The sequence below is a fragment of the Macaca nemestrina genome, chromosome 6 (assembly GCF_043159975.1).
Source record: "Macaca nemestrina isolate mMacNem1 chromosome 6, mMacNem.hap1, whole genome shotgun sequence".
In the NCBI taxonomy this organism is placed as follows: domain Eukaryota; kingdom Metazoa; phylum Chordata; class Mammalia; order Primates; family Cercopithecidae; genus Macaca; species Macaca nemestrina.
The window spans coordinates 171,041,845-171,060,472 of record NC_092130.1 but is presented as its reverse complement, the minus strand read 5'-3'; the positions used below and the strand labels follow the sequence as shown (position 1 = coordinate 171,060,472).

The 18,628-nt window shown below is 43.6% G+C and overlaps 1 protein-coding gene across 2 annotated transcripts in view; it reads right to left on the bottom strand.

Moving 5' to 3' along the window:
• The window catches only part of ATPSCKMT (ATP synthase c subunit lysine N-methyltransferase), a 203,522-nt gene that overhangs the window by 134,320 nt on the left and 50,574 nt on the right, over positions 1-18,628 (bottom strand). The window contains exon 5 of one of the 2 annotated variants that reach the window (XM_071099100.1): positions 231-13,119. The exons of the other annotated variant lie outside the window; for it this stretch is intronic. Coding sequence (XP_070955201.1) covers positions 13,081-13,119 — 39 coding nt within the window. The 3' untranslated portion in view covers positions 231-13,080. Of the gene's footprint in view, positions 1-230; positions 13,120-18,628 lie in introns of those variants that run through there. 2 annotated transcript variants of the gene reach the window in all.

The following is an 18,628-nucleotide window of genomic DNA, read 5'->3' as shown; positions in this document are numbered from 1 at the left end:
CAGTCTGGCCAACATAGTGAAACCTCGTCTCTACTAAAAATACAAACACTAGCCAGGCGTGGTGGTGCATGCCTGTAATCCCAGCTACTCGGGAGGCTGAGGCATGAAAATTGTGTGAACCCTGAGAGGCAGAGGTTGCAGTGAGCCGAGGTGGTGCCACTGCACTCTAGCCTGGGCAAAAGTGAGACTCTGACTTAAAAAAAAAAAAAAAAAAAAAAAAAAACCTCATTATTTATAATAGCAAAAGATTGGAAACAGTCTTAAAGTATATCAATGGTGGGCAATTTAAAATATCATGATGCATCCACAGGATAGGATGTTATTTGCCATTAGAAAGGTACAGCGCTTCATGTAGCCATGTGGACTGATCTTCAAGGTAGGGGGAAACCCACAAAATTCAAATTAGCTTATATTATATGCCACTATTTGTACAATATGTACAGTAAACAAATGCACAGAATGTCTCCCGGAATATACATAAGAAACCAGTGACCCTGAGTGCCTTATGGGGAAAGTTATGGATTCGATGCCCAAGAGTGGGAGGTAGAGCTATGTTACTCCATACACCCTTTTTCACTCCTGAATATTCTATCATATGGATATATTTGCCAAAAATAAAACGACTAATTAGCTATAAGATTACCTAATCTTTATGAAATGCCAGCAAGGCATCTATAGACAGAACAACATATTTTCTTCCCTTTTTCTATTTCTCAGATTTTAAATTTCTTCCTGAAACTTAAAACAAATTAGAAATAGGGAACTTTGGCCGGGCGCGGTGGCTCAAGCCTGTAATCCCAGCACTTTGGGAGGCCAAGACGGGCGGATCACGAGGTCAGGAGATAGAGACCATCCTGGCTAACACGGTGAAACCCCGTCTCTACTAAAAAATACAAAAAACTAGCCGGGCGAGGTGGCGGGCGCCTGTAGTCCCAGCTACTCGGGAGGCTGAGGCAGGAGAATGGTCTAAACCCGGGAGGTGGAGCTTGCAGTGAGCTGAGATCCGGCCACTGCACCCCAGCCTGGGCGACAGAGCAAGACTCTGTCTCAAAAAAAAAAAAAAAGAAAAAAAAGAAATAGGGAACTTGACCTTCTTGTTAGAGTATCTGGGAATAATGCCTATTTGCCTTTTAGAAGATTAATTTCCTACATCCATTTACACTGCCTAAAGCATATGCCCCAATGGATGAGGGAGAAGCTGGATTGAGATTTAAATGCTTCCTTGTCTTGTTCCAATACAGGATTACTTAAATTTCAAATCCATGCACTTTAACTCATTGAGTGGAAGTGCCTACTGCCTTCTGGGCAATAAATTCTAGAGATTGATTTGGTTCTTCTCATATCTTCTTTCTAATTAAAAAAGAATAAACTAAAGCAGGGATAACCTTGATTACTTGGGAACAAAATCCAATTTTTTAAAATTTGCCACTACTCTCCTCCTTGCCTAAAAACTGGAAGTCTGAAGTGGATACCCTCCAATGAACAGTGACCATTTCCATTCCAATAACACTACTAAGGCTGGAGCTGAATACCATGAGTCCTAAAAATCCCAGATTCTCTATTCATGATCCCAGAGCTGTAATAAAATAGCTCACATGATTCATCATACAAATATCACTATTTTAACTCTTCTGTAAGACCTTTTCTAACTATTCCAGCAAAAGCCTCTTCTTTCTTTAAGCCCCTGTAATATTATATATAATTACAGTAATTATTATTATTTTGATTTTATATCACTTAAAAAGTTGGCCATTCACCAGTATACTCAAATATATTTAGATGGCCATTTTTTAGTATTATTACTATTAATAGTTTCTAGGCTGTGATAAAGAGAAATTTTCTGGCAACTTCTGATATTTCCACATAAAGACAATAGGTATGCTTTCTTCTGCTCTGTATACAGTATCTCCTGTCTTTCCAGTTACATGTGTCAATAACTCCACCTGCCTTTTTTCACGTAAGTAGTTTTGAGCTGGGTTTCTCTTGAAAAGGCAGGATCCTTGACAGGTCCCACTCCTACCCTTCTTCTGTGGAACCAACGGTGTGTGCAGCCACACACAGCTCTCCTTGGAGCCATTCTCCTCACTCAAATCCTAATAAAATAGTCCCCCCAACACTGATGATAACTTCTACACCTCACTTCGGTTGTTCTTCCTTCAAATTCTGCCTCAGGTGCCTTCCTGGCTTATCGAAGTGAAATTTCAATGGGCCTAAACCACTTTCAAGCACCTGAAGGAAAACGGTATATTGCAAGAGATTAGGGTTGAATTGTGTCACCCAAAAAGATATCCCCATGACCTAACCCCAATACCTGTGAATGTGACCTTATTTAGAATTATGGTCCTGCTGGGCCCAGTGGCTCACGCCTGTAATCCCAGCACTTTGGGAGGCCGAGGCGGGCGAATCACTTCAGGTCAGGAGTTCAAGACCAGCCTGGCAAACCCCCATCTCCACTAAACATACAAAAGTTAGCCAGGTGTAGTGGTGTGTGCCTGTGGTCCCAGCTACTCAGGAGGCTAAGTGGGAGAATCACTTGATCCAGGGAGCCAGAGGTTGCAGTGAGCCAAGATCACACCACTGCACTCCAGCCTGGGTGACAGAACAAGATCTCATCTAAAAAAAAAAAAAAAGAGAAACAGGGTCTTTACAAATGTAATCAAATTAAGATGAGGTCATTAGAGTGTGTCCTAAATCCAACATGATTGGTGTCCATATAAAAAGATAAGAGATACAGATACCCACACATGTAGAGGAAAGACAATGCAAAGAGATGCCAGGAGAATGCCACGTTGCAACAGTGGCAGAGATTGGAGTTCTGCATCAACAAGTCAAGGAATGCCAGTGATTGCCAGCCCTCACCAGAAGCAAGGAGAGGCATGGATGGGACAGACTGTCTACCTCAGAGCCCTCAGAAGAAATCAGCCCTGCTGAAACCTTGATCTTGGGCTTCCAGCATTCAGCGATGTGAAAGAATGCATTTCTGCTGTCTTAAGGCACCCAATGTGTGGTACTTTGTGACAGCTGCCCTGAGAGACTCATACACAAGGGTGCTGGGCTACCTTGTCATGCTCAGAGGCAGTTTGAACTTGTCCTTGACTATAACAAGACCCGGTGGCCACACGCAGCCAGGCCCTTGAGCACTGCAGGCTGTCTTCTTTTCCTCTATGCTCTATTCTCCCTTCCACATCTGCTTCATTCCTCCCTCTCTCAACACAACCTTCCAGAAGGGCAAGGCCATGCTGTCAACAACTCCATGCTTTGTCTCTTAGAACTTCTGCTACTACATAGAGACTGATTCAACTCTGTAAACACTGGGTAAAAAAATCTAGGGAAGGGCCCAGTTTGGGTCAAGAGCCCCCTTGAGCCAACCAGCTGTGGCAGGGGAGACATGATCACACTGCACAAAATAGTTTCTTGAGCAAATGTGACAGAAGACATCTTCCAGAAGCTTCTAGAGGAAAGGGACAATGCTTTTAGACTTCAGTGCTACTTTCTTCCTCATAATGCAATCCTTCCCAAGAGTTCCCTCTTCAATCTCTCCTCACTACCGCCCCCACACACACACACCCTTGAGGTCCTTTACTTTCTGAAGTATTGTTAGAGAGAGCAACCATTCAACCATACAATGAACAGAAATGTGTATTCCATTCTATAGAGTCTTTTAAGCTAATCTTAACTTTTTATTATAGCAGTATACCAGACTATATTCTTAGAATTTTGTCAATAAGTTAGTGGAATTGCATGTGGTAAAAGTTTTTTATAAATCTTATTATTTAAAAATGTATCAGCCGGTATTTCTCCAGTCACTATACCTTGATTTTACAACTGTTGATGGCTGCCCTTGTTCCTGGTTTGTGGTTCATGTTTGTTCAAGCTAAACACGCTCTGAAGATCCACTGGAGGACTCTGTCTTCTTAGTATCAATTCTTCCTGCTTATCTGTTGCAGCCCAAAGCGAATGGGAGTGACATTGTGGATCTGAGGCTCAGGCTTGGCTCTGATGAATATATAACCCTTAACCTTACTAGAGGCAGCCGAGTGGAGAGCCGTAAATGGTTTTAAGAGAATCCATCACCACTACTGACAAATTAACTTAAAGCATGTTCTTCTGACAGAAATTCAATAGCATCACCTTTTAATACAAAGCACAGCTCAGTGATGGGTGGGAATAATCGGATGTCGGCTCTACTTCTTTATTTACTGAAGGACAAAACCCAATACATTGAATTAATTGATCACACCATACAACAGAATTCTATGAGGATTTTGGAAATTTTCCCTACCGTTATTATTGATTAGATCAGTTAAAATAGACTAGAGTATGCCACAGTAATAAACAATTCCAGAAATTCATTAGCTTTAAATATTATTTCTCACCCATGCCCACAACTATTGCAGATTGGCTGGAACTCTGCTCCAGGTCATCTGCATTCAGGAACACAGGCTGGCTCACGCTCTGCCATCTGGAATGTCACAGATTGCAGTGACAGGAGGAAGGGAACATGGTAAATTGTGCTTTAGCTCTTAAGGGACTGACTCTGCCTAGAAGAAACACCTGTCACTTCTGCTCATATTTAATTGGCCAAGTGAGCCACATGACCATTCCTATATCCAAGGGGGCATGGAAGTACAATCCTGCCATGCTGGAATATTGGTGAATGTCTGGAGTCCTCATGTAGCTATAATCCACCTCTCCAGTCACCAAATGATCAGTTCAGTGTTTCTCTCTTGAGCAAAATTCATTTATTCTCTCCCCAGGAGACACAGATCAAAAGTCTCATTCAGTCATGGATCAAGTATCTCTGGGTAATGCATGGTACTATCTTCATCAGCAGCGTGTTAGTTTGCTAGGGCCCACATAACAAAACACCACAGATCAAAAAGCTTAATAAAACTTTATTTCTCAAAATTTTGGAGGGTGGAATTCCAAGATCAAGGTATCTTCAGGTTTAGTTTCTCCTGGGGCCGCTCTTCTTAGCTTGCAAATGGCTGTCTTCTCACCGTGTCCTCACATGGCCTGTTTTTCTGTGTGTATGCATTACTGGTGTATCTTCTTCTTCTTATAAAGACACCAGTCCTATTGGATCAGAGCCCCGCCTTATGACCTCACTTCATCTTAATGACCTCTAAAGGCCCTGTCTCCAAATGCACTGGAGGTTTGGGCTCCAACATATGAATTTGGGGGGACACAATTCAGCCTGTTCAGGTGATAGGCAGTCAGTAAACTGGGCCTGGGTGTGTCTCCTCTTATTCTGGAGAGTTATGCAGTAAAAAGACAAGTTATCTACCTCGCACACACCTAACTTACAAAGATAAAACAGGGAACAGATGACTCCAACAAACATTCCTGTTTGGAAAGAGGAAAAATGGGAGATATACAGCAGACACTGGCCTTTAGCAACTCCGAAATAGCTTGAACCAATATTGGTAGGTCTACCCTAGGTCTGAGGATATCAGCCCAGTCCTTAAATATGTTCTGTGCAAGAAGCCTTGTTCTCCATGATCCTCCATGGGCCCAGCTTTCTTTCCCATCATACTCTTTGACACATCTGAAGTAGGCACCGGGGAATACATTTTGCTTGAGATCCACACAGCTTTCTCAGGCCACTTCCCACCCTAAATGTTTGGTGGGCCAGGGGTTCTTTTAAGTCTTTAATACTTGGAATCTCTTTTAATTCAGTCTGGTGATTCCTTTGGAGGTACACCTCTTACAACAACTTAATCTACTTCTTAGTATTGAATTTCAGAAAATTCCAGGTGCCAACAGCCACATTCATGGTTCCCTTCAAGACATATTGTAATGGATAATGTTAGGCATCAACTTGATTGAATTGAAGGATGCCTAGGTGGCTGGAAGAGTATTGTTTCTGGGTGTGTCTGTGCGGGTGTTGCCAGAGGAGACTGACATTTGAGTCAGTGGACTGGGAGAGGAAGACCCTCCTTCAATGTGGGTGGGCACCATCCAATGGGCTGCCAGTGCGTCTGGAACAAAGCTGGCAGGAGAAAGGGGATGGGCAGCTCGCTGAGCCTCCTCACCCTCTCTTCTGCTGCTTGAGGCTTTACTTCCTCTCCTCCTGCCCTTGGACATCAGACTCCACTTCAGCCTTTGGATTCTGGGACTTGCACCAGCACCCCCTGGGGTGCAGCAGGGGTCTTGAGCCTTCGGCCTCAGACTGAGGGCTATACGCTGGCAACTTGCCTGGTTTTGAGGCTTTCCGTCTTGGACTGAGCCATTACTAACTTCTCTCCTTCCCCAGCTCATAGACAGCCTATCATGGGACCTCGCCTTGTGGTCACGTAAGTCAATTCTCTCTAATAAACTCCATTTTATATGTATATATATCCTAATGGTTCTGTCCCTCTGGAGAACCCTAAGAGAGATTTTGGTACTAGGAGTGGTTCTAGAGCAACAGGGTTTTAAGGATGGGTTTCCTTAGTTGGTTTTGGGATTTTGGGAGTTGACTCCCTAATTTGATTAGACCTAAAATGCTAAGGACTTTACTTCTAATAGTATGGAGAGCACTGATTATCCTTGGCGTGAACTCTTTAGAGACTTATGCAAGGTACATGCATTTGATTCTCCTGGTTCCCAGCTCTGAAAGGCAAGAAGTCTGCTGACTCCATACATGATGCCTTTGAACATTTGCAAAGAACCAACGGATATAATGAAGTAGGTTGGTTGCTCCTAAGTTCACTGGATGAAGGGATGAAAGAAAAAGGTGAGCTCAGGGATTCTAACTCCCAGCTCCAGAAGCACATACATAGCCTAAAAGTTCCTAAGGGTGCCCTGGGTGAGAATCTTCTCTGCTGTAGACAAAGAATTGAAGTTGCTGAAAATCAAACACAAGCTCTTATCGTGTGAGTGGCTAACCTACAACAAAGGTGATCTCTCAGCCTCGCCGCTGTCTACCGTCAAAATGAGGGCATTGATTGGGAAAGAATGGGGTCCTGTAAGTTGGGATGGGAACCTGTGGGAGGACCCTGATGAAGCTGGGGACACAGAGCTCCTAAATTCTGACAAGTCTTTTTTTCCAGAGGAAGTGGCCTCCCCACCCCCAGTGGGGCAACCTCCTCTCCCCACCCACAGTGGTACCAGCCTTTCCAACTTTTCTGAGGTTAACCTTGCATTGCCTGAGGAAACAGCAATGGCCTCCCTGAGGCAGTTGCCAGGCAACACAACACTGATTCTCCTAAGGACCCACCCCTAACACCCCTCTTTGCTTCCAGACCTATAACCAGACTCAAGTCCCAGCAGAGCTTAGAGGTGAGGTTCAGAGCATAACCCACGATGAGGTGCACTTCACTCCAAAAGAAATACTTGAGCTTTCTAATTTATATAAATCTAGGGAACAAGTAGGGGAGTGGATGTTAAGGGTGTGGGATAATGGTAGAAGAAACATACAGTTGGATCCGGCTGAATTTATTGATACAGGCCCACTAAGCAGAGATTCTGCATTTACTATTGCAGCTTGGGGAGTTTAAAAAGGTTCTGATCGTTTACTTGCTTGGTTAGCTGAAACATGGATCAAAAGATGGCCTGTGAGTGAGATGCAAATGCCTAATCTCCCTTGGTTTAATGTAGAGGAAGGGGTCCAAAGGTTTAGGGAGACTGAAATGCTAGAGTAGATTTGTCACTTTAGACTTACTTATACCAACTGGGAGGATCTGGAAGACATACCCTTCACCAGTACCTTGCAAAATAGATTTGTGAGGGAAGCACCTGCATCCTTGGAGAGCTCTGTGATTGTTCTCTGTATGCCAGATCTTACAGTGGGAACTGCAGTCACTCAGGCTGAAAATCTAAATGCAATTGGGATCCTGAGGTGGCAGGGGCCAAGTGGTGGCACTCAACCATCAAAGGCAAGGCCAGCATAGTTACCATCACAGAGAGCAGAAGCAAAGTAACAGTCAGAATAGTCTGACTTGTGTAGCGCTCTGGCAGTGGCTAATGAATCCCGGTGTTCCTAGAGGTGAAATCAACAGGAAGCCTACTACGTTCTTACTTGATCTGTATAAGCAGAAAACTTCCAGATTAAGTGAATAAAAGACTAATATGAATTATAAAAACAAAGAATCATGGCCCTTCAGTGAATTTCCAGACTCAAGCCAGTTTACAGACCCAGAACCCCTTGAATGAAGGGAAGGCTGGGTCCTCCTGAAGAAGAACCTCACTACACAACCAAACATTTATACTGTTAATCTTCCTCCCATCCTACACCAAGGGACCTCCAGCCTTTTACCAGAGTAACTGTGCATTGGGAAAAGGAAAATAACGGAACTTTTTGGGACTACTAGACACTGGCTCTGAGCTGGCATTGATTCCAGGAAACCCAAAACATCACTGTGGTCCTTCAGTCAGAGTAGGGGCTTATGGAAGACAGGGAACTAATAGAGTTTTAGCTTAAGTCTGACTTAATCATGAGTCCAGTGGGTCCCCGGGCCCATCCTGTGGTCATTTCTCCAGTTCCAAATGCATAATTGGAATAGACATACTTGGTGGCTGGCAGAATCTCCACACTGGCTCCCTGACCTGTGGGGTGAAACCTATTATGGTGGGAAAGGCCAAATGGAAGACATTAGAGCTGCCTCTACCTAAGAAAACAGTACATTGAAAACAATATTGTATCCCTGGAGAGACTGCAGAAATTAGTGCCACCATCGAGGACCTGGAGGATGCAGGGGTGGTGATTCCCACCACATCCCCATTCAACTCTCCTATGTGGCCTGTGAAAAAGACAGATGGATCTTGGAGAATGACAGTGGATTATCTTAAGTTTACCCAACTGGTGACTCCAATTGCAGCTGCTGTATACCAGATGTAGTATCCTTGCTTTAAGCAAATTAACACGTCTCCTGGTACCTGGTATGCAGCTATTGCTCTGGAAAATGCCTTTTGTTCCATCTTTGTCCATAAGACCCACCGGAAGCAGTTTGTCTTCAGCTGGCAAGGCCAGCAGTACCTCTTCACTCTCCTATATCAGGAGTACATCCACTCTCCAGCTCTGTATTAGAATCTTGTTTGCAGAGATCTTGATCACTTTTCCCTTCCACAAGACAGCACACTGGCCCATTACATTGACGGCATTATGCTGATTAAACCAAGTGAGCAAGGAGTAGCAACCACTCTGGACTCTACTGAGATATTTGCATGTTAGAGGTTGGGAGATAAATCCAACTAAAATTCAGGGACTTTCTAGCGCAGTAATATTTCTAGGGGTCCAGTGGTGTGGGGCCTCTTGAGATACTTCTTTTAAGGTGAAACGTAAGTTGCTGCGTCTGGCCTTATGTGCCTGGGATGTTTGTCCCCTCCAAATCTCATGTGAAAATGTGAGCTTCAATGGTGGGCCCTGGTGGGAGGTGTTTGGATCATTGGGGCGGATCCCTCATGAATGGCTTGGTGCCCTTCCCATGGTGATAAGTGTATACTCATTCTGTTAGTTCACATGAGAGCTAATTGTTTAAAAGCCACCTCCTCCTCTCTCTCTTGCTCCCTCTCTCACTATGAAATGCTGGCTCCCTTTCACCTTCTGCCGTGAATGGAGGCTTCCTGAGGCCCTTACCAGAAGCAGATGCTGGCACTATGCTTCCTGTACAGCCTGCAGAACTATGAGCCAAATAAACCTCTATTCTGTATAAATTAACCAGTCTCGGGTATTCCTTGATAGCACTGCAAATGAACTAGTGCATGGCCCCTCCCACAACCAAGGCAGTGGGGAATGACACCTACTCAGCCTATGTGGATTTTGAAGACAACACATTTCTCATTTGGGTGTGTTACTCTAGCCTACTTATTGAGTGATCTGAAAGGCTGTTACTTTTTTCTTTTTTTTTTTTTGAGATGGAGTTTCACTCTTTTACCCAGGCTGGAGTGAAGTGGTGCAACCTCAGCTCACTGCAACCTCCGCCCCCCGGGTTTAACTGATTCTCCTACCTCAGCCTCCCAAGTAGCTGGAATTATAGGCGCCTGCTACCACACCCAGCTAATTCTGGTATTTTTAGTAGAAATGAGGTTTTGCCATGTTGGCCAGGCTGGTCTCAAACTCCTGACCTCAGGTGATCCACCCATCTTGGACTCCCAAAGTGCTGGGATTACAGGTGTGAACCACCGTGCCCAGCCAAAGACTGTTACTTTTGCATGGGGCCAGGACAGAAGAAGGTTCTACAACAGGTCCAGGCTGCTGTGCAAGTTGTTCTACCACTTAGGCCATATGACCCAGCAGATCAACAGTGCTTGAGGTGTCAGGAGCAAATAGAGATGCTGTTGGGAGCCTTTGGCACGCCCCCATAGGTGAGTCAGAGCACAGAACTGTAGGATTTTGGAGCAAGGCCCTGCCATCTTTTGCAGATAACTACTCTCCTTGTGAGAGACAGCTCTTGGCTACTGGGACTTGGTGGGAACCAAACATCTGAGGCCAGGCACGGTGGCTCCAGCACTTTGAGAAGCTGAGGCAGGAGGATTACTTGAACCTAGGAGTTCAAGACAAGCCTGAGCAAAATAGCAAGACTTCATATCTACAAAAAAAAAAAAAATTTAGCGGGCAAACTCAGGAGGCTGAGGCAGAAGGACAGCTTGAGCTGAGGAGTTGAGGCTGCAGTGAGCCACAGTCATGCCACTACTCTCCAGCCTGGGTGATAAAGCAAGACGCTGTCTCCAAAAAAAAAAAAAAAAGGAAGCATTTGACTGTGGGCCACCAAGCTACCATGCAACCCAAGCTGCCTATCATGAACTGGGTGCTTTCTGACGCTTCTAGTATAAATGCACTCCATTATTAAATGGAAGTGGTATACATGTGATCAGGCTCAAGCAGGTGCTGAAGGCACAAGTAAGTTACAGGAGGAAGTAGCCCAAATGCCCATGGTTCCCACTCCTGCCACCCTGCCTTCTCTCTCCCAGCCTGTACCTATGGCCCCATGGGGAGTTCCTTATGATCAGTTGACAGAGGAAGAGAAGACGAGGGCCTGGTTTACAGATGGTTCTGCACAATTTGTAGGCACCACCCAAGAGTGGACAGCTGCAGCATGACAGCCCCATTCCAGGATATCCCAGCGGACAGTGGGGAAGGAAAATCTTCCCGGTGGGCAGAACTTCGAGCAGTGCACCCGGTTGTGCACTTTGCTTGGAAGAAGTGGCTAGATGTTCAATTACATACTGATTCCTGGGCTGCAGCCAATGGTTTGGCTGGATGGTCAGGGACTTGGAAGGAACATGATTGCAACATTGGTAACAAAGAAAATTGAGGAAGAGGTATATGGATGAACTTCTGGGTGGTCAAAAAAATGTGAATATATTTGTGTCCCATGTGAGTGCTCACCAAAGGGAGATCTCAGCAGAGAAGCATTTTAATAATCAAGTGGATAGGATGACCTGTTCTGTGAACACCACTCAGCCTCTTTCCCCAGCCACCCCTGTCATTGCTCAATGGGATCATGAACAAAGTGGCCATGGTGGCAGGAATGGAGGTTCCTGGGCTCAGCAGCATGGACTTCCATTCACCAAGGCTGACCCGGCTATGGCCACAGCTGAGCTAAATCTGCTGCAGCGGAGACCAACGCAGAGACCAACGCTGAGCCCTCGATATGGCACCATTCCTCAGGGTGATCAGCCAGCTACATGGTGGCAGGTTAATTATATCGGACAACTTCCATCATGAAAGGGGCAGCAGTTTGTCCTTACTGGAATACTCTGGATATGGATTTGCCTTTCCTGCATGCCGTTCTTCTGCCCACGCTACCATCTGTGGACTCACAGAATGCCTTATCCACTGCCATGGTATTCAACACAGCATTGCTTCTGACCAAGGAACTCACTTCACAGCCAAAGCACTGTGGCAATGGGCTCATGCTCATGGCATTCACTGGTCTTATCATGTTCCTCATCATCCTGAAGCAGCTGGTTTCAGAGAATAGTGGAATGGCCTTTTGAAGTCACAATTACTCTGTGAACTAGGTGACAATACTTTGCAGGGCTGGGACAAAGTTCTCCAGAAGGCTGAACATGCTCTGAATCTGCATCCACATATGGTACTCTTTTTCCCATAGCCCAGATTCATGGGACCAAGAATCAAAGGGTGGAAGTGGAAGTAGCACCACTCACCATTACCCCTAGTGACCCACTAATGAAACTGTTGCTTCCCACTCCTGCAACATTATGTTCTCCTGGCCTAGAGGTTTTCATTGTAGAAGGAGGAATGCTACCACCAGGAGACACAACAATGATTCCATTAAACTGCAAATTAAGACTGCCACCTGGCCACTTTGGCCTCCTCCTGCCTCTAAATCAACAGCTGAAGAAGGGAGTTACAGTGTTGCCAGGGGTTGTTGAGCTTCACTACCAAGATGAAATCAAACTACTAGTCCACAATGGAGGTAAGAAAGAGAATGTCTGGAATACAGGAGATCCCTTAGGGCATGTCTTACTGTCCTGCCTTGTAATTAAGGTCAATGGGAAACTACAACAGCCTGATCCAAGCAGGACCACAGACAGGTCTGGGTCACTCCACCAGGTAAAAAACCACAACCAGCTGAGGTGCTTGCTGAAGGCAAAGAGAATATGGAATGGGTAGTAGAACAAGGTAATTATCAATACCAGCTACGACCACGTGACCAGTTACAGAAACAAGGACTGTAATTGTCATGAGTATTTCTTCCTTATTTTGTTAAGAATTCACTTGCGCATATATACACCTGCATTAAGTATCTTTGTTTTATTTCCTTTCTTATTCCTTTATCATGTAACATAAGATTTGTTGGCTTCATATCAGCATTTAAGTATTGTTAATTTATGTAACAGTATTTAAGTTAAGGATTAGTGCATTTTCAGTTGTACAAAAAATAGTTGTATGTAATAGAATTATGACTTTGTTACTGTCTTTATTTGGACATTACATATGAGTTAAGGAGATGTGTATGGGTGCCAAGTTGACAAGGGGTTTACTTGTGATGGTTATTATTAGGTGTCAACTTGACTGGATTGAGGGATGCCTACAGGGTTGGTGAAACATTGTTTCTGGGTACGTCCATGAGGGTGTTGCCAGAGGAGATTGACATTTGAGTCAGTAGAATAGCAGAAATAGACCCACCCTCAGTGTGAGTGGCACCATCCAGTCCGCTGCCAGCATGACTAGAACAAAGTAGGCAAAAGAAGGTGGGATTAGTTTGCTTACTTAGTCTTCTGAATCTCTTTCTTCTTCCCATGCCAGATGCTTGCTTCCTTTCCTGCTGCCCTTGGACATCAGATTCCAGGCTCTTCAGCCTTTGGACTGTGGGACTTGCACCAGTGGCCACTCAGTGGGTCTTGAGCCTTCGGCCTCAGACTCAGGGCTGCATTGTCAGCTTCCCTAGTTTTAAGGGTTTTGGACTTGGACTGAGACACACAACTGGCTTCTCTCCTCCAGCTTGCAGACAGTCATCATGGGACTTCACCTTCTAATTGTGTGAGCCAATTCTTAATAAACTCCCTTTTATGTATACATATATCCTATTATTTCTGTCTCTCTGGAGAACCCTGACTAATACACATGTCTTATGTGGATCTTTACTCTGGTACATGTTAGTCTTTACAGAGGTTTTAATAATGGTGTGATGGCCATGGTAATATATTCAGATGAATGGTTTTTAATAGTAGATATATAGATCATGCCCTTTTCTGCAAAACTCAGTTTTAATATTTTTATTGCCAAATGGTTCTCTCAATTTTATCCTATACTGTTTGAAATCTAAAATCAGATTGGGCACAGTGGCTCATGACTATAATTCCGGCACTTTGGGAGGGTGAGGTGGGCAGATCATCTGAGGTCAGGAGTTCGAGATCAGCCTGGCCAACACAGTGAAACCCTGTCTCTACTAAAAATACAAAATCAGCTGGGCGTGGTGGTGTGTGCCTGATGTCCCAGCTACTCAGGAGGCTGAGGCAGGAGAATCGCTTGAACCCAAGAGGCAGAGGCTGCAGTGAGCTGAGATTGCACCACTGCACTCCAGCCTGGGCAACAGAGCGAGACTCCGCCTCAAAAAAAAAAATATATCAGTCAACCTTTCCAACATTGCAATTCTGAAATGCCTAATTAATTCCTGCTTGGAATCCAGCTGATTCTTTCCTGAACATGTCTTTTGTAATACCTTGTCAAATGCAGCCAATAGAAACAAACACACATTACTAATATTGTGTTTTCCTGCCTCTTTCCCTAGAGCTATAAATTTATTAGCATACAATCTGCCTTCCAAGTCACTGTGGGCAATCTTTTTACCAAGGTTTTTGTCTTTCAGACTTTATAACAATTTCTTCACTGCCTACCACTTGTCCTGCAAGCCAATGACAAATTATAATTTTTTGTTACATTGGTACCCCACTCCTGGTAGCAATTTTTGTATTAGAATAAGCTAAATTATACAAGTAAGAAATAACCTCAAAATGTCCATGGCTAGAAATAACAAATAATTCTTTCTGTCTCAAGTTACATGTTCATTATACATCAGCTGGTGGGTAGCACAGAGCAGACTCAGCTCCATGTCATCTTCACTAATTGACAGAGTTAACCAAAGGCTTCACAACCTGGAATTATTATGGCCGGAAGAAGTGAATTTAGTTGCTGCACTAGATCTTAAAGACTTCTACCCACATTTTACTGACCAAATCAAGTCACATTGCCATCCATACCTACTTTCAAGAGGTTGGGAAAGTCTAATGTTACATGTGCCTGGAAAATACAGTATCAAAACAGTAAACAGTTCTTATGTTTATCACCGGTTTTTGCTTTTGGTTTTTTTTTTTTTTTTTTTTTTTGGTTTTTTTTGTTTTGTTTTGTTTTGTTTTAGATTGAGGTTCTTAAGAATAAGCTCCAAAGGAACTTTCCAGAAGACTACACCTAAAAAGGGAACACCAGTTTTAATCTGTGTTTCTACATGTGTAAGGATACCTAGGATCATTTCCCAGACTTATCTTAAAAATGTATGTTCCACTGGTTTTGAGATGCTATGTAAAACCAGAATTGTGTTACCTAATCGTTTTTTATTTTTAAGATGGGTAAAAATTTCAACAGACTTCTTCACTGCAGAACTACTCAGGAACATCTCATGGAGCTAGAATACCTTGAAATACACTTTAGAAAAAAAACAGCTTTCATTTCTAAAAACATAATTCAATAAGTGAATTTATTCTGTGTTATATATAAGTTTTGTTTCTCAGGTGAATTTACCCTGAGATTGGTTCTTTTAGAAGATACGATCCATGATGTCCAAAGAATTACCTATAAATAGAGAAGCTCTCTCTGTGTTGGGGAGCCAGCTTTAGCATGTCAGAGTTACATACGCTGCACTTCTGTGACTTCGGGAGGCATCTGCCCGCTAGTGTAAAAAGACGTGATGCTTCCATATAGATAATTATCCCACGACAGATTCTCTATGCTGTCTAATTCTGACCACAGATCAGGCAACTGTGTGGGATTCAGCCTCTTCTTTTCTACACGATGCTGAGGTTGCCCTTTTAGAAGTTCTTTTCCCATAAAGATTATCTTACCCTTTGTATTAATGTGATTGTATTCACTTAACAATAGAAGAAAGGTACGTCTATATTCCATAACCTCCATGGGCCTGACCCAAACTCACGTGTGCAGCCTCATTGATTCTAACCTACTCCACACATCTTATCTATTGCTGGAGGCTTTCTTGACTTTTGACCACAGTGTAACTACCATGCGCTGGATTTCTCTATGAAGCACCAGGAGGTTATCTACTCACTTAAAGCTAGTTACCATTGTGTTTATGACTTTAGAAATGCAAGACTGATTTAGCTCCTGATACTAAACAGCATTATGAACAACTTAATGTTTGACATATTTTCCAGAATGAATTTCCTCTCTTTCTGTTCTCTTGTTTTATTTACTTCAAGAAGAACATCGAGAGCTTACTCAAGAAGGATAATGCTCCATGGTTATGTCTTCTCTGGGAGTTGCAAACAAGACTCAGTCAGCCTGCCAAGCATATGCATATGGGTATTCCAATGTGAAACAGAAGCTTCACTGATCAGTGAACAGAATGAACCACAGCTGCTAGTTTAGATCTGGCTCGAATCAGAAGTTGTGACTTTTGCCATCTCCAAGGGCTGGTTAAAGCTCTGATTCATGCATGAACCACCCAGTCCATATGGGGTAGGCAACACAGCTTGAGCTGGAACTTTCTATTCAAATTGTTTTGAGTCCAGGAAAATAGTGCATCTCAAACCAATCCATCCTCATTTTTTGATGATTACATGAATAGATGAATAGCATAATTTAAAGCTACATGCTTTTAATCTCTGAAGATACAATCAGATTTGCTTTAGGTAAAATTTGCAGACAGCTGCGAAAAATCACCCTTCCAACCAAATGGCCCATCTTTATCTCATTTAAATGAAAGCATTAGTCTCTGACAGTCCCCTACCTTGCATTAATATGCCCTCAGGAATAAGTCATCAAGCCTATGCTTCTCAAACTTTCCCACGAAGGCACCCCTGACAGACAGTAAGGTGTATTAGTAAGAAGAGAGTAAGGGTGTATTAGTCCATACCTGAAATTGGGTAATTTATAAAGGAAAGAGGTTTAATTGACACATGGTTCTGCATGGCTGGGGAGGCCTCAGGAAACTTATAATCATGGCAGAAGGCGAAGGGGAAGCAAGGGCACATCTTACATGGTGGCAGGAGATGGTGGGGGGAAGTATCACACTTTAAAACCATCAGCTTCAGCTCTCCTGAGAACTCACTCACTATCACGAGAACAGCAAGGGAGAAATCCACTCCCATAATCCAATCATCTTCCACTAGGCCCCTCCTCTGACATATGGGGATTATAATTCAAGATGAGATTTGGGTGGGGACATAGAGCCAAACCATATCAAAGGGTAGCCAAAAGGGAACCCAGAGGGCATTTCTGAAGAGGGCAGAATTCCTCTGAAGAAGTTCCTCTTTTATCTTCTTTTTTTTATTTATTTTTTTATTTTTTGAGACAATCTCGCTCTGTCGCCCAGGCTGGAGTACAGTGGCACTATCTTGGCTCACTGCAACCTCTGTCTCCTGGGTTCAAGCAATTCTCTGCCTCAGCCTCCCGAGTAGCTGGGATTACAGGCACCTGCCCCACTAATTTTTGTATTTTTAGTAGAGACAGGGTTTCACCATCTTGGCCAGGCTGGTCTTGAACTCCTGACCTCGTGATCCACTGACCTCAGCCACCCAAAGTGCTGGGATTACAGGCATGAGCCACCACATCCGGCCCCTGTTTTATCTTATAAATGTAAATAAATTTTGTGTTCTACTCTGTAAATATTTATGATTATTTTAGTACAATATTAAATACTGACTGAAGTACATATATCACTCAGAGTCAGGTCAAGAAACAGAAACCATGCCCATTATTTTAACATAAAATTTAATAGAAAAAGTTGATAACCAACTATTAGTGACCTAAAAAAAATGTAGAAAGAGGGCACTGAGGTAGCAACGCAGAAAACAAAACAACTAACAACTAGGGCTGGGGAACAAAGGGAAGATTTGAGGATTATTAAATCCTGGAAGCAGGAGCGGCCCCTGAGGGCTGGGACATGCCTCTGAGGAGGGGGCGTAAATGACTGGTGTGGGTGTTTCTGTGGGGATCATTGAGGCTGGTTCTGAGCATGTGGGAAAAACCACAATGTGAAAGCAACCACTGCTACTGAAACATCTGTTTTTTACAGTGAGGTAAACAATTGTCACTGGGCTTTGGGGTCAGTCAGTAACAGGAAACAGACCACAAGAAAGAGGTCCCTTCCTCCTTTTCCCTCCATCTTGCTGGTGCTATCTAGTGCTCCCTCTTGGCAGAAGCGAAAAGGGAGCAGCTGGTAAAGCAGAAGTGTATTTCCAGAGGGTCAGCCCCAGCCTCACAAAGCTGAAACACAATAAAGCAAGGTTGGAGCTGAGAGGCAATAACTTAATCATCAGCCCAGTACTTAACTGTTTTCCAATAATAGTTCTAGCTGAGTTGCTGCACCATCTTTATTCAGCCTATGCCTTCATATGCCTCTGCCCAACATTTTACAGACTTGACAATGCACTGGCTTTTGTCTATTACCAGCCTAGCATGAATTAGCTTAGGAGGCGTTTATCAAGGGCTAAGGACACCAGCATTCCCATTGCAGTTCAGGCACTTTTCTACGACCAGGGACACACTACTTTCTCAGTTGCCTCGTATTGAACATGAGGGAGTTGCATCAAATTCTCTTCAAGTCTGTTCCAAATTTGTAATTACTGGAGATTATTATGGGAAAGCTCACCTTTTATAAGCATGGCTTTTGTGCAAAGGGGAGTCCAAAACACTGAGATTTCTAAGCCTTTGTTGGTCATCCAGACATAGCTAAAGGGTAGGGACTGGGAGGAAAAGAGCCTTAGAAAGGAGATGAAAAAGCGGGATTAGAAAGGTGCTGAAGATAAACCCATAGGGGGGTTAAGCAGAGAGCAGGTATGGTGAGCGGGGGGAGCACCTGGCATTTTTGGGATTTGGATTACCTGAATTTTGCTTGATAGTTCATCTTATGATTTCTGGTGGCTATGAAATGTAAGCTTTATATGATCTGTAATCCTATGCAGCAACAAGATAGAATGGCACAGGTCTACTCAGGTGACAGGC